Source organism: Neophocaena asiaeorientalis, unplaced genomic scaffold (genome assembly GCF_003031525.2).
Source record: "Neophocaena asiaeorientalis asiaeorientalis breed wild unplaced genomic scaffold, Neophocaena_asiaeorientalis_V1.1 scaffold14, whole genome shotgun sequence".
Classification (NCBI taxonomy): domain Eukaryota; kingdom Metazoa; phylum Chordata; class Mammalia; order Artiodactyla; family Phocoenidae; genus Neophocaena; species Neophocaena asiaeorientalis.
Genome location: NW_020175192.1, coordinates 4,645,764 through 4,658,017, shown reverse-complemented (window position 1 = coordinate 4,658,017; position 12,254 = coordinate 4,645,764). Strand labels below are relative to the sequence as shown.

The following is a 12,254-nucleotide window of genomic DNA, read 5'->3' as shown; positions in this document are numbered from 1 at the left end:
ATGAGAAAGAAGAAAAATGTAGGACAAAAACTGAGTGATGTAAGAAAATTTCTAAAGAAAGTTTGTGGAAAAGGGACCTTGGAAAAGGAATCTTTCCTTGTGTGGTCAAAACTGGCTACTATTGGATGGATTTATTTGTAAGGTTTTTTGGTTTGTTTGTTTGTTTGTTTAATTTGCCCTAGTATTAATAGTACACTGATACAAAACCAGAATTTGGTTTTCTTTCTCTGTTAAAACACAAGGTTTTCTTAGATTATTGGTTTCCTCTTAATAGGAAATGGTAAAAAAAGGTTGTTTTCTTTACATTTAAGTAATCAGCTTGGGAGGATAAGATTTTGTGTTTTAAGATATTTTCCAGTGTGTCTTGTGTTTATCAGGTCTTTGATTATTTCAGAAAACCAGATCTTCTCAATATTAAGAAAGCTAAGAGTTTTTTGTTTTTTGGTTTTTTTTTTAATAACTGGGTAACTTTCTGTATGTGCCTTTGAAATCTTTTAATTGTGACTTTGGTTAAATGGACAGCTAAGTGTTGTTTCACAGTGACACCTGTGATCCAATTTAGTCAAGTGTTCAAACCTTTTGGCATTTTTGACAATTTCCCCAAATCAAATTCTAAGTGGAGTCTCTTTGACCCCAGACTAACTTTGATATTTCCAAAATGGCCCTTGGAAAATCTCAAAGGATTTGTCTCCTTATGAAAAGAGAGATGTTGAACTAATCAGGTTTATTTTATGTGTTAACGCATCTTATATTCACGGCAGTATAGTTATTTGCATAAGTTCAGTCAAAATCTATCCTCCTTGTAACACAAAGCAATTGGAAACCTTTCTTATATTACCAAGACTTTGATTGTAATGTCATATTTGGGAATGATGTGTACTGAATCAGATATGACCAGATAGCTCTAAGGATCTAAGGTTGACTTTAAGAAGGCAATGTTTATACAGCTCCCCTTGGAAGAACCATCCTGTTCCTGGCTTACAGGGTTTCCTGCCTTACAGGTGAGTAAGGAAGGTCACTTCTGGCAGGCCCAGGAACCTCAGGATGTTTGGGGAACCTTCAGAAGAGAGGAATTCACCCAAATCTATAGGTATTGCAGTCAGATCTGGTGGCAAGTTTTTGACTTGGCTTCTTAGCCTTGAGAGGGAATGCTCCAGCAAAGCAAACTCAAACAAGGTACTATGTGGTCAATCACTATTTTTGCTGTACTTATGTAAATAACCAGGCCAAATTTAATGAGACCAAACTTCCTTGCAAACAAATTAGTCTTACTTTGTCTTTCACAGAAATGGGTGTGACTGTAGAGAGAATGTGCTTTTTTGTTTGTTTCAATGGAAAACTTTAGTGAACTGTTGCTGCTTTCATCTTGCACATTTTGCCAGCTTTACCAAATCCTGAATTCTTCTAGTTTCCTCCTGTATCTGGCTACAACTCTCTAAGTTCACATTTCCAAATTTTGTCCTTTCTGACTTGGAATCATTGACAACGAAAACTGCCCTTTTCCTGAAACTCTGTAAGCTGCAGCTGGAAGACTTGATAGAAACTTCAAAAAAAAATGATTACAATAGATCATGTATGGGCGAGCTTCATGCCTCCTGCTGTGTGGACCTCTCAGGAAATTCATCAGAATACCTGATGCTATCACCAGTGACATTGAAACTGCAAACTAGGAAAATGTGTCAGGTGGCCAGTGCCAACCTCAGTCTAACACTTGAAGATGCTCTAAGCTCAAGTCTAAAAAATCTTGATGGCTTCCTCTTGGACTCAGAAACTGGGTTTCTAACTATTAATCTTTGTTTTTCTTTTATTTTTCATAGCAACTCCCCTCATTAAATGCCTGACTGCCAGCACCACCCAGCAAATATCCTCTACTATCAGGTTCCAATAGATGATTCAGCTGGTCTGTAATGAACAAAAGACAACTGAATGACTTGTATTATTCAGAGGAAAGAAGAATGTCTTTTCTTTCCTTGTACAAGAAGGGAGACTGACAAAGATTCTTTACTTGACCAAACTTTAGTCAGGTTCCTGAACCTTCTCCTAGGTCCATCAGTGTAGTTTGTTGTAAAATCTAGTTTTAGCAAGAACTTCCCCCTCCCCCCCATATCTGATCATTCTGGATGTCTGATCAGGTTCTTTATCTTCCACTCCCCTTCCCCGCCCAGTGATGTCTGATCACCCTGGCCTGTCCTCAGCAAGAATCTGTTAGGTTAGTTTAGCCAGAATGTCCCTCACCCCTGTTGTTTCCTCATAGTAATTTTCCATCCACTGACCCTCACCATGCTCCTTGGTTATAAATTCCCACTTCCCCATGCTGTACTTAGAGTTGAGCCTGGTCTTTCTCCCCACCGCCCTGTAAAATCCCTTTGCAGTGGTCCCTATACTTATGTCGATAATAAAGTCTGCCTTACCATCTTCAACAAGCATCATTGGATATCTTTTCGTTGACAAAGCTAACCCTATTTTGCACGTGTGGTTTCCACTATCAGTCTACCTTAACATGGAAGGAAGCTTCAGGAATCAGCAATGATTGTTTCCTCTAACAGCTGACACAGATTTTGCCCCCCTACTTAGGAGGTCAAGGAGCGCTGCTTCTTTATATAGGACATTTAAAAGAGGGTAAAATCATTTATTTTCTTCTAGAAATATGGTGTACTATATAACCTAATTTATACTTTTCCTATGAGTTGTATCAGAAAACTTTAAGGATGTTACGTATGTTTTATGCAACCAGCATTTTGTGACCGTGAGGACAACGCATGATTTCAGATGCAAGTCCCTTCATGAGCTTTTAATTTTATGGTAGCTCCTTCTTTGAATAACAATTTATCAGGTGAAAGTTTTTATTTCTGCTCACCTCTTCTGGGATAATGCCTTATAAGTTGTGTCCTTAGTTGCAAATAGATAAAATAATTTTAAATGGTGTGTTTTATTCCTCTTGCAGGGACCTTTTACCCAAAGATTTTGTAGTTTATACCTACAACAAGGAAGGGGCTCTGATCTCTGACTACCCTGATATACAGGTAATATATTTTCCTCCTGACCCTATAGCAGAATTTAAAACAATTATAATTTTAAAGTGCGTTCTCTTCAGGTACTCAGGACTGTTACCTTGTGCTTCCCCAAGGACCTCTTTTGGTATTATTATATATGGCATTGTCCTGGGGTGGGAGTGTGAGTGCATTGACATAAATTAAACAGAATTTACCTTACGGCTCTCCTGGTTCTCCATGGTCAAGTGACTTTTAAAAGAGCAGGAAAATAATCTTCTATTGAATGATAATCCTTATAGATTATGAAGGGGAAAAGTTTGATTTATTTTTTTATTTTTTATTTTATCCATTTTTGCTGAAAATGGATACCTCTTAAAGTACATCTTACTTTCTTATTAAACCATTTGACTTGCCATTAGTACTTAGTAAAGAACAAACACTTGTTTCCTATTATATGTTCTGATTTTTTGCTGAAAACGATTATTTTCTTAAGAATTGTGGTCCTAAAAAAAAAAAAAAAGAATTGTCGTCCTTTTTGCATCAGAGAACAGAGTTTTCCTGAGGACAGAACTGGCCAGGAATACTTGAAATAATTGGCAGATGTCAACTTTGCTTTATGTGTTATTTAATTAGAGCATACATATTTCTAATTTTAGTTGGGAAGAGCGTCTTAAAGTCCCTTTTGGCAGTTAGGTAATATATATTCTTATTTTTTGCTATAGTTTTCATGAGAAATCTTTGTTACCATTAAACATGTATTATTTTTCCCCTGAGCTTTGTTATGTTTTGCTAGGTGGAATTGTTTATGTTAGTTTTGCACTTTTGCAGCTCTCTTCAAATAAATAGAAGGCAAAACCTTTATTTTATTTTATTTATTTATTTTTAACATCTTTATTGGAGTATAATTACTTTACAATGTTGTGTTAGTTTCTGCTGTATAACAAAGTGAATCAGCTATACATATACAAATGTCCCCATATCCCCTCCTTCTTGTGTCTCCCTCCCACCCTCCCTATCCCACCCCTCTAGGTGGTCACAAAGCACCGAGCTGATCTCCCTGTGCTATGCAGCTGCTTCCCACTAGCTAGCTCTTTTACATTTGGTAGTGTATATATGTCAATGCCACTCTCTCACTTTGTCCCAGCTTACCTTTCCCCCTACCTGTGTCCTCAAGTCCATTCTCTATGTCTGTGACTTTATTCCTGTCCTGTCCCTAGGTTCATCAGAACCATTTTTTTTTAGACTCCATATATATGTGTTAGCATACGGTATTTGTTTTTCTGTTTCTGACTTACTTCACTCTGTATGACAGACTCTAGGTCCATCCACCTCACTACAAATAACTCAATTTCGTTTCTTTTTCTGGCTGAGTAATATTCCATTGTATATATGTGCTACATCTTCTTTATCCATTCATCTGTCAATGGACATTTAGGTTACTTCCATGTGCTGGCTATTGTAAATAGAGCTGCAATGAACATTGTGTACATGACTCTTTTTGAATTATGAAAACCTTTATTTTAGATTAATTATTAGTACTTAAAAAAAAGGCAGTGCTGACTTAGATCCATCCTTTGCTGGCCAGTTTTCTGACTCCTTTATCTCAGTGTTGTGTTTGTCCATTGTTTTATTTTATTTGTTTTGTTTTGTTTTATTGTTTGTGCATTGTTTAATAGCAAAATAGTAGAGGAGTTTAAATGTATGTGATAGCATAAACCAGAACACAGATAATCCATTCAGCTGTTCATCCATCCATCCAGTCATCCATCCGAAGATTACTATAGCATGAGACCAAAGACCACATAATTTATGCCACTCAACAAAAGCAGTGATTTTAAAAAGGAATTTTTTCTCTTGGAGCGGTTTCTTGGCCTGGATTTTGGTAACACACACTGCTTGGACTTGATTCCTGGCTCTATTATTTATTTGCTGGTCAAGTTTCTTTAACCTGTTTGTGCCTTAGAATCCTCACCTTAAAATGGGAATAATAATTATAACTTCATGGAGTTATTGGGAAGCTTAAATGAGTTAATACTTGTAAGATATACTTAGAACAGTCAGTCCAACAACTGTGAACTCAATAAATATTATTTTTTACTATTATTGAAAATTTATATGCTTAAAACTGCTAAAAATGATTTCAGTTTTATAGAAATTTATTCAACTGTTATCGTAAAGAATTACAATTTAATTATGTTTTCCTGGGTGTTTGAAAAATAAAAACTAAGACAGATGGAGCCTTTCACTTATTGGTTATTGAATATTGTTCAAATAGATAAAAGTATGACTATAGATTTGAGATAGTAATTAAAACTTTGGTACTGGGATTTTTGTGTGTGTGGCAACATTGTCAGATATCATCATGGAATATACTTTTGTTCATAAAATGCAGTTAAGTTACACTGAGAAAATGTAAATGCTTTCCTTTGTGATTCTGTTATTTAAATTAGTTTGTAAAGCTCTTATGTGGCTTTCATCATCAGCATCTTTCACAAGGCCATTTTTCACAAAGAAACACAGTTTTAATAACCACTTGATATGAGTTGCTATGTGAAATAAAAGTTCAAATTAGTATTAGTCTTTGAACTTTGGGGTACCTTGCAAATGCATTAGAAAGTCTCTCAACTAACTCCCTCAGTTAATTAATGCTCCTTCTTTCCTCTGAAAAATTTGTTGACTGTCCCAAGCTCGCTGGCCCTTGTGGCTGGTAGGCTCTTCTCGGATACTTCTGAGTACCTCTACTCCCAGTAGTTGAGTTTTTTGCTTACAGTTTTTGTGTTTCCAAAACTGTTTATGCCATTTATACCTTTATTCTAATCATGCGATTCAATTGGGTGTTTTGTAAACTTGCAAAATAGGATTTGTTGTTTTTTTTAAAAAACTAAATTGAAGGCTTTGAAAAGATTTGATAAAACCAAGTTATTAAAGAAATACCATCAAGTTGGTAGATTGAGTGATCAAGTGCTGGATTTCAGTCATGTCAAATGAGAGCTTCTATTATAGTGGAAGTAGAAGCATTTAATTTTTGAGCGCTGTGAGTTACTGTCTTACTATCTCATAAGTGCTACCTCATCTGTAATAGAAGAGGTGTCTCTTTTCCTCTAGTGAGAAGAAGACAGTATCAAAGCTAGACTTTAACTACAAAGCACTAGAAAGAAAACAGTGGTTGTAAATAGCCTCACACTGGAAAAAGTTGTAAAATGTTGAAATTTCACCTGTGTTGTTTAGTGCATAATTGTTTAATTTTTAAAAAAATGTTCACAGTTTTAGACTTATAGGAAAAGTTGCAGGAATGATAGAAAACATTCGTGCATAATTTTTAAAAAAATGTTCACAGTTTTAGACTTATAGGAAAAGTTGCAGGAATGATAGAAAACATTCATACCTTTACCTAGATTCTCCAAATGTTAGCATTTATCACATATACTTTATCCCTTCTCTCTCTTTTTTTTTCTTTCCTGAAGAGTATGTTGTACACCTGGTGTCCCTTTACTCTTAAATACTTCAGCGTAAATTTCCTAAAAACAAGAATTTCTTTTATGTCACCATAGTATAGTTCTCAAAATTAAGAAGTTAACATTGAAGCAATACTGTTATTCAGTTACATACCTTATTGATATTTGTTTTGGTCCATTATCCTAATAATGTACTTTATAGTGAAAGGAAATCCAGTTTCACTTGTTATGCTCAGCGGTCTCCCGTTTCCTTTAATCCAGAAATCCATAGTCTTCCCTTGTATTTCACAACATTGGCATTTTTGAGAAGTACAGGCCGACTTTTTGTAGAACGTCCTGCAATTTGGGTTTGTGTGATGTTTACTCATGATTGGATTCAGGTTACGCACTTTTGGCAGGAATCCACCCTGAAGGGACATTGAGCCGTTCTGTTCTCTGTATCATATCATGAGCATGTGCTGCAATTAGTTTATCACTGACAGTGTTAACATTGATGATTAAGGAGTTGTCTGCTGGGTTTCTTCTCTGTAAAGTTACTGTGTTTTGCCTTTTTTGGTTAGATACTTTGAAGCTTAGTAACTATCCCAATGCTTCTCAAATTTTTACCCACTAGTTTTAGTATTTAGTATTTGCCTGAATCAGTTGTTATGATGGTTGTCAAAATGGTGATTTCCTAATTTCATCAGTGCTTCTGTATTCACTGGTGGTTTCTACTGTAAGGAAGAGTTTTTCCTTCTTACTTGTTTATATCAGTATAGACTCATGGGTTCTTACTGTATCATTAGTGAAATTGAAAATCTTTTCATTTATATAAGGGCATTTTTATATCTTCTTTTGTGAATTGTCTGTTCAACTCTTTTGCTCCATCTTCTATTAGGTTTAATCTTTCCCCTTTAATGTTTCAGAGTTCTTTGTATTATATATAATATAGTATAGTTTTATCTATGATAAAAGTTACAGATACTTCTCACCAGTCTCTGAGTTGTCTTTTGACTTTTTTTTTTGGTGTTTCTTTTAATGTAGAAGTTAAAAAAAATTTTTTTTAATACAGTGAAAATTATCAGTCTTTTCTTCTGTTGACTCTAGATTTTGAGTGATAGAAAGTCTTTCTCTACACCAGCTTAAAGAGGGATTCACTCATGTTTTCTTTTAGTTCTTGCATGGGTTCACTTTTTTAAATGTTTGGATTCTTGATCCATTTGGAGCTTATTCTTATGTATGGTGTGAGGTATGGATCTACTTTGAATGTCTAACTGGTTGGCTGAGCTCCACTTGTTAAAAAGTGCATCTTTGCCTCAGTGATTTGAGATGCCACTTTTATCATATAAGTTTCCACATGTATTTCAGTCTACTTTGAGACTTCGTATTCTGCTCCACTAGTTGGTCTCTCAGTTAACGCACCACCAGGACCCTACTGTTTTAATTATTAAGGCCCGATGATATGTCATAAGGTCTGGCAGGACTGGTCCTCCTCCTCCTCCTCCCACTCCCCTTGGCTTTTTTTTTTTTAGTGCTTTACAGTTGTTGTAAAGATGAAAAAATCTCATTGTGTACTAAAAAATTCTGATATTAGTAAGTGATATGCTTGCATTTCCACTGGTCAATTTCTCGCTCAAGATTAAGGATAAAGTCTCTTTAATTTTTAAAGATGGTTAAATGTATAACTAATAATAATAATAATAGTATAATCGGTATGCTTATATGAAGAAAAGAAAATCATCGGATCAAAGTCACTGTTTTTGCCGTGTACTGAATTTTTTCCCCCTTGGTGTCACTAGCCTGTCACAAGGTCCTCTTCTGTATTGGATTTCAGTTGGCTGCTGTGGCATCTTCTTGCCTGGGATTAAAAATGTTAAACATGACGTTATGCTTCCTTGTTCTGCTTCTAGGTTTAAAGGTTATAGGAGTAGAGTTGTTTGTACTTAGTGTCCTCTGGAATTCTGCCTAAACATTTGTGTAGCTGTAGGGGGTTAGTAGACAGTCTGAAGATAGTAAAAGAATGCCATGTGATAATTATGGGATGCCAATAATAAAAATTTTTAGTTTATGGACCTTAAGTAATTTTGTTAGTTCTGCAGTTTCTATGACGATTTTCAGCAATGTAACAGTATTTGAAGATAATACAGTTTTTATCATTTAGAATCATTGTCATTATCGGGGATACGTGGAGGGCGTTTATAATTCATCGATTGCTCTTAGCAACTGTTTTGGACTCAGGTAAGGAATTTTCTTTATCAATTTTTAAGTTTTTTTTCATTCCTTTATTTCTTTCCCCTTTACGTATCTCGGTCTCCAGATCAAGTCATTTTAGGGGACTTAAATTTAGATTTTACTTTGATGTTGCTGAAGGTCTTTATAGCTGTGTTTCAGATGTCATTTTCAGCATGTTTATTTAGGACAATCTTGCAGTTGATGAGTTTTAATAACTAAAGAAAAAATTTCATTTTTTTGAGTCCACTAAATAAACTTTGCTATTTAAAATAGCGCATACTTTAAATTTCTGTCACCCTTTAGGTTTATAAGATTTTCACCTATATTCTTTCATCTAAGGTCAATAATGACTGTGAAAAGGGGCTGATTATTTCCATATTTAGGTGAGCAAGCTGAGGTTCAGAGAAATCATATCATGTATCAAGTGAAGTGATAATAATATTAAAATTAAATTTATTAAGGGCCAGGCAGCATGACACTGGGCTGGTTGATTGTTTGCATGATTGATTGAACTAAGAAATATTACTTTAAATTCTCAAACCAACTATATAAGATGGCTATGACTATCTCCATTTAAGTAATGATACTTGTAGAACAGTTACTGTGTGCCAGGCAACGTTCTAAGTACTTTGCATGTATTAAGTAATTTAGTTTTCAGAACAACTCTATGGAGAATGTAAACTAAGGCTAGTAGGAAACATTTGGGATTCAAACTCTGGTCCTCTGGCTCCAGACTTCACACGTTTAGCCACTGTTCTGAGTTGCCTTTCCTTATACAGCAAACCCTCGGAGAGGTTAGGTAACTTTCAGGCAATCATGCTAGTGAGTAGTCATCTTGTGCTTTAAGTTTAGGTCTGCCTGCCTCTAAAGCCTCTCTGTTTTTCTCTATACCATTCTACCCCTTCTTACATATGTTAAGAAGTAGGACTTTTATTCAGGTTTCTTAATTCCTTTTCCTGTGTATTGTTTTTTTTCATTCTAAAAAATTGTGTATGTGTAATACAACACTTAAGAGGCTTGCTGCATATAGAGAATGTGAGTTATGGGATTGAACCCCTGCAAAACAGCTCTCGTTTTGAGCACATCTTTTATCGAATGGATGATGTCCACAAAGAGCCTGTGAAATGTGGGGTTTCCAACAAGGATACAGAGGAAGAAACCACAAAGGATGAAGAGGAAGAGCCTCCTAGCGTCACTCAGCTACTTCGAGTAAGGACATAATGTATTTCTTCATGGCTGAGACTCAAGTTTAAAAAAAATGATGTGTTTGTGCCTTAAACCAATACCTGTTATTACTGTGTTTTTGCCAACTGTGTGCCAGACATTGTGATGGGTACTAAGGGGATAAAAAGACGAGCACTACGCAGTTCCTGCCAGCAAGATGAGTACAATCAGGCTTCTGTGTTTCGGAAACTAGGGCTTAAGTCTTAAACAGTAACTGTATTTCTTTTTGTCATTGCTACCTAATAGCCCTTTACAGTGACTTTGAGAGGGTTTTTAAAAAAATATTAATTAATTTATTTACTTTTGGCTGCGTTGGGTCTTCATTGCTGCGCGCAGGCTTTCTCTAGTTGCGGCGAGCTGGGGCTACTCTTCGTTGCGGTGCGCGGGCTTCTCATTGCGGTGGCTTCTCTTGTTGCGGAGCATGGGCTCTAGGTGCGTGGGCTTCAGTAGTTGTGGCTCCCGAGCTCTAGAGCGCAGGCTTGGTAGTTGTGGCGCACGGGCTTAGTTGCTCCGCGGCATGTGGGATCTTCCCGGACCGGGGCTTAGAACCCGTGTCTCCTGCATTGGTAGTTAGATTCTTAACCACTGTGCCACTAGGGAAGTCCAGCCGTGGACTTTTTTTTTTTTTTTTTTTTTTTGTACGCGGGCCTCTCACTGTTGTGGCCTCTCCTGCTACAGAGCACAGGCTCCGGACGCGCAGGCTCAGCGGCCATGGCTCACGGGCGCAGCCGCTCCGCGGCATGTGGGATCTTCCCAGACCGGGGCACTGCGCCACCAGGGAAGCCCCAGCCGTGGGCTTTTTGATGTGAATATGCTTTACACAGACTGGAGTGGTAATTCTGGAGCTCTAAAGTGAGAAAGAGAGAGAGAGGGAAAGAGAGAGATTGAGTGTTAGGACTTTAATGATCTCAGATTTTTTCCAGGGTCACTCGTGGTATCCCTGATTTGAGACTTCTTTAGGATTCCTTGGCTTACTCTTGACAGGAGTCTCTTAACCTGAACTGTTTCTAGGACCAGAGGAACCTCAGTTGCAGAGAAGCCAGCTTTCTACATAATGAGATGATGTTGCTGTGTTAGAAGAGGCTTGTGCCTCTTCTGGTGTATTTTAATTAACTCATATTAGTTTATGGCTTATTTTCATTGCCTCTCCTGCCATTCATTCTTTTGACTTTTGTATTGTTCTTTTTAATCATTGGAAAACATTAAATTTTAGCTCATTCTATACTTTATCTAAATTTCTGTAAAATCACAAAACTAATTTTTTTTAAAGTGGCAACCTTGTATGTCAGTGTCAATTGTATCTCAATGAAACTGGAAGGAAAAAAAATAAATGAAGGACAACAATAACAAAATAAAATAACAACCTTGTCCTTCCTTCTGCTCTGGGTTATTGGCAGATATTCTTTCTTCTGCTCCCAACAAAGTGATGGAGTTTCCTATTAACGTGTGTGTGTGTGTGTGTGTGTGTGTGTGTGTGTAGTTTAGATATTAGAAGATCAGTTATTCTGCTTTGGAAACTTGAATAACTCATATTGTCTTTAACTAGATACAATTTTTCTCACATCAGTACAGATGGCAGATATCACTTTTTTAGAAAAACGTGTTTTTTTGGCTTTATTGATCTAGGATGTGTTAAAATCATTTTATGAAGTTCTTAACAGACGTGAAATAAGTGACTAGAGATTAGCGTAAGATCATTATGTATGAAAAACGTGTAGCCTTATACCTTTTTTTTTTCTTTTTGCCTTTATGATGTTTGTGTTTGACAGAGAAGAAGAGCTGTCCTGCCACAGACCCGCTATGTGGAGCTGTTCATTGTCGTAGACAAGGAAAGGGTAGGATTGGTGACAGTTTTTCTTCTTTTTCATGAAAAGCAGATGAGAAGTGAGCATCCCATGAAGGAAATATTAAATATAACGTATTTGTATTGATTTCTGTTAAATGTAATTTAAAAACTAAATGACTTTTTTTCTTAATATTCATACATGATATTCCTAATACCTCCAGAACTGAATGTAGCAAATGAGATTACCTCTACCTTTATTTTTTACTGGTGATTTTCTTCCCCCTGTTCTTTTGGGTGATTTGCATATGCTGAATTTCTTAAGTGAAACTGTTCTGCCTCTTAGTTAAGCTCTTGAGACTTTTTCAGAGACATTTAAAGGACTGTGGTGATAAACCCAGTTAATCAGAAATTGCTTTGTTGCCTAATAAAATTGCTTTTCTTTCTAGAATTTCAGCTAACCTATTTAAGAGATAGAAAACTATATTTAGGAGATAGAAAACTATCTATCTAAGAGAAAGATATCTCTAAGAGGTATCTATCTATCATCTATTCTATTTAAGAGTTAGAAAACTTCCAGGTTCTGGC

At 36.2% G+C, this 12,254-nt stretch overlaps 1 protein-coding gene across 1 annotated transcript in view; it reads left to right on the top strand.

Annotated features, from left to right (window-relative positions):
* ADAM9 (ADAM metallopeptidase domain 9) overlaps positions 1 to 12,254 on the top strand; it is a 99,072-nt gene that overhangs the window by 23,265 nt on the left and 63,553 nt on the right. Inside the window, exons 4-7 of the mRNA XM_024765140.1 lie at positions 2,945 to 3,023; positions 8,589 to 8,665; positions 9,673 to 9,868; positions 11,653 to 11,718. Coding sequence (XP_024620908.1) covers positions 2,945 to 3,023; positions 8,589 to 8,665; positions 9,673 to 9,868; positions 11,653 to 11,718 — 418 coding nt within the window. The remainder of the gene's footprint in view (positions 1 to 2,944; positions 3,024 to 8,588; positions 8,666 to 9,672; positions 9,869 to 11,652; positions 11,719 to 12,254) is intronic.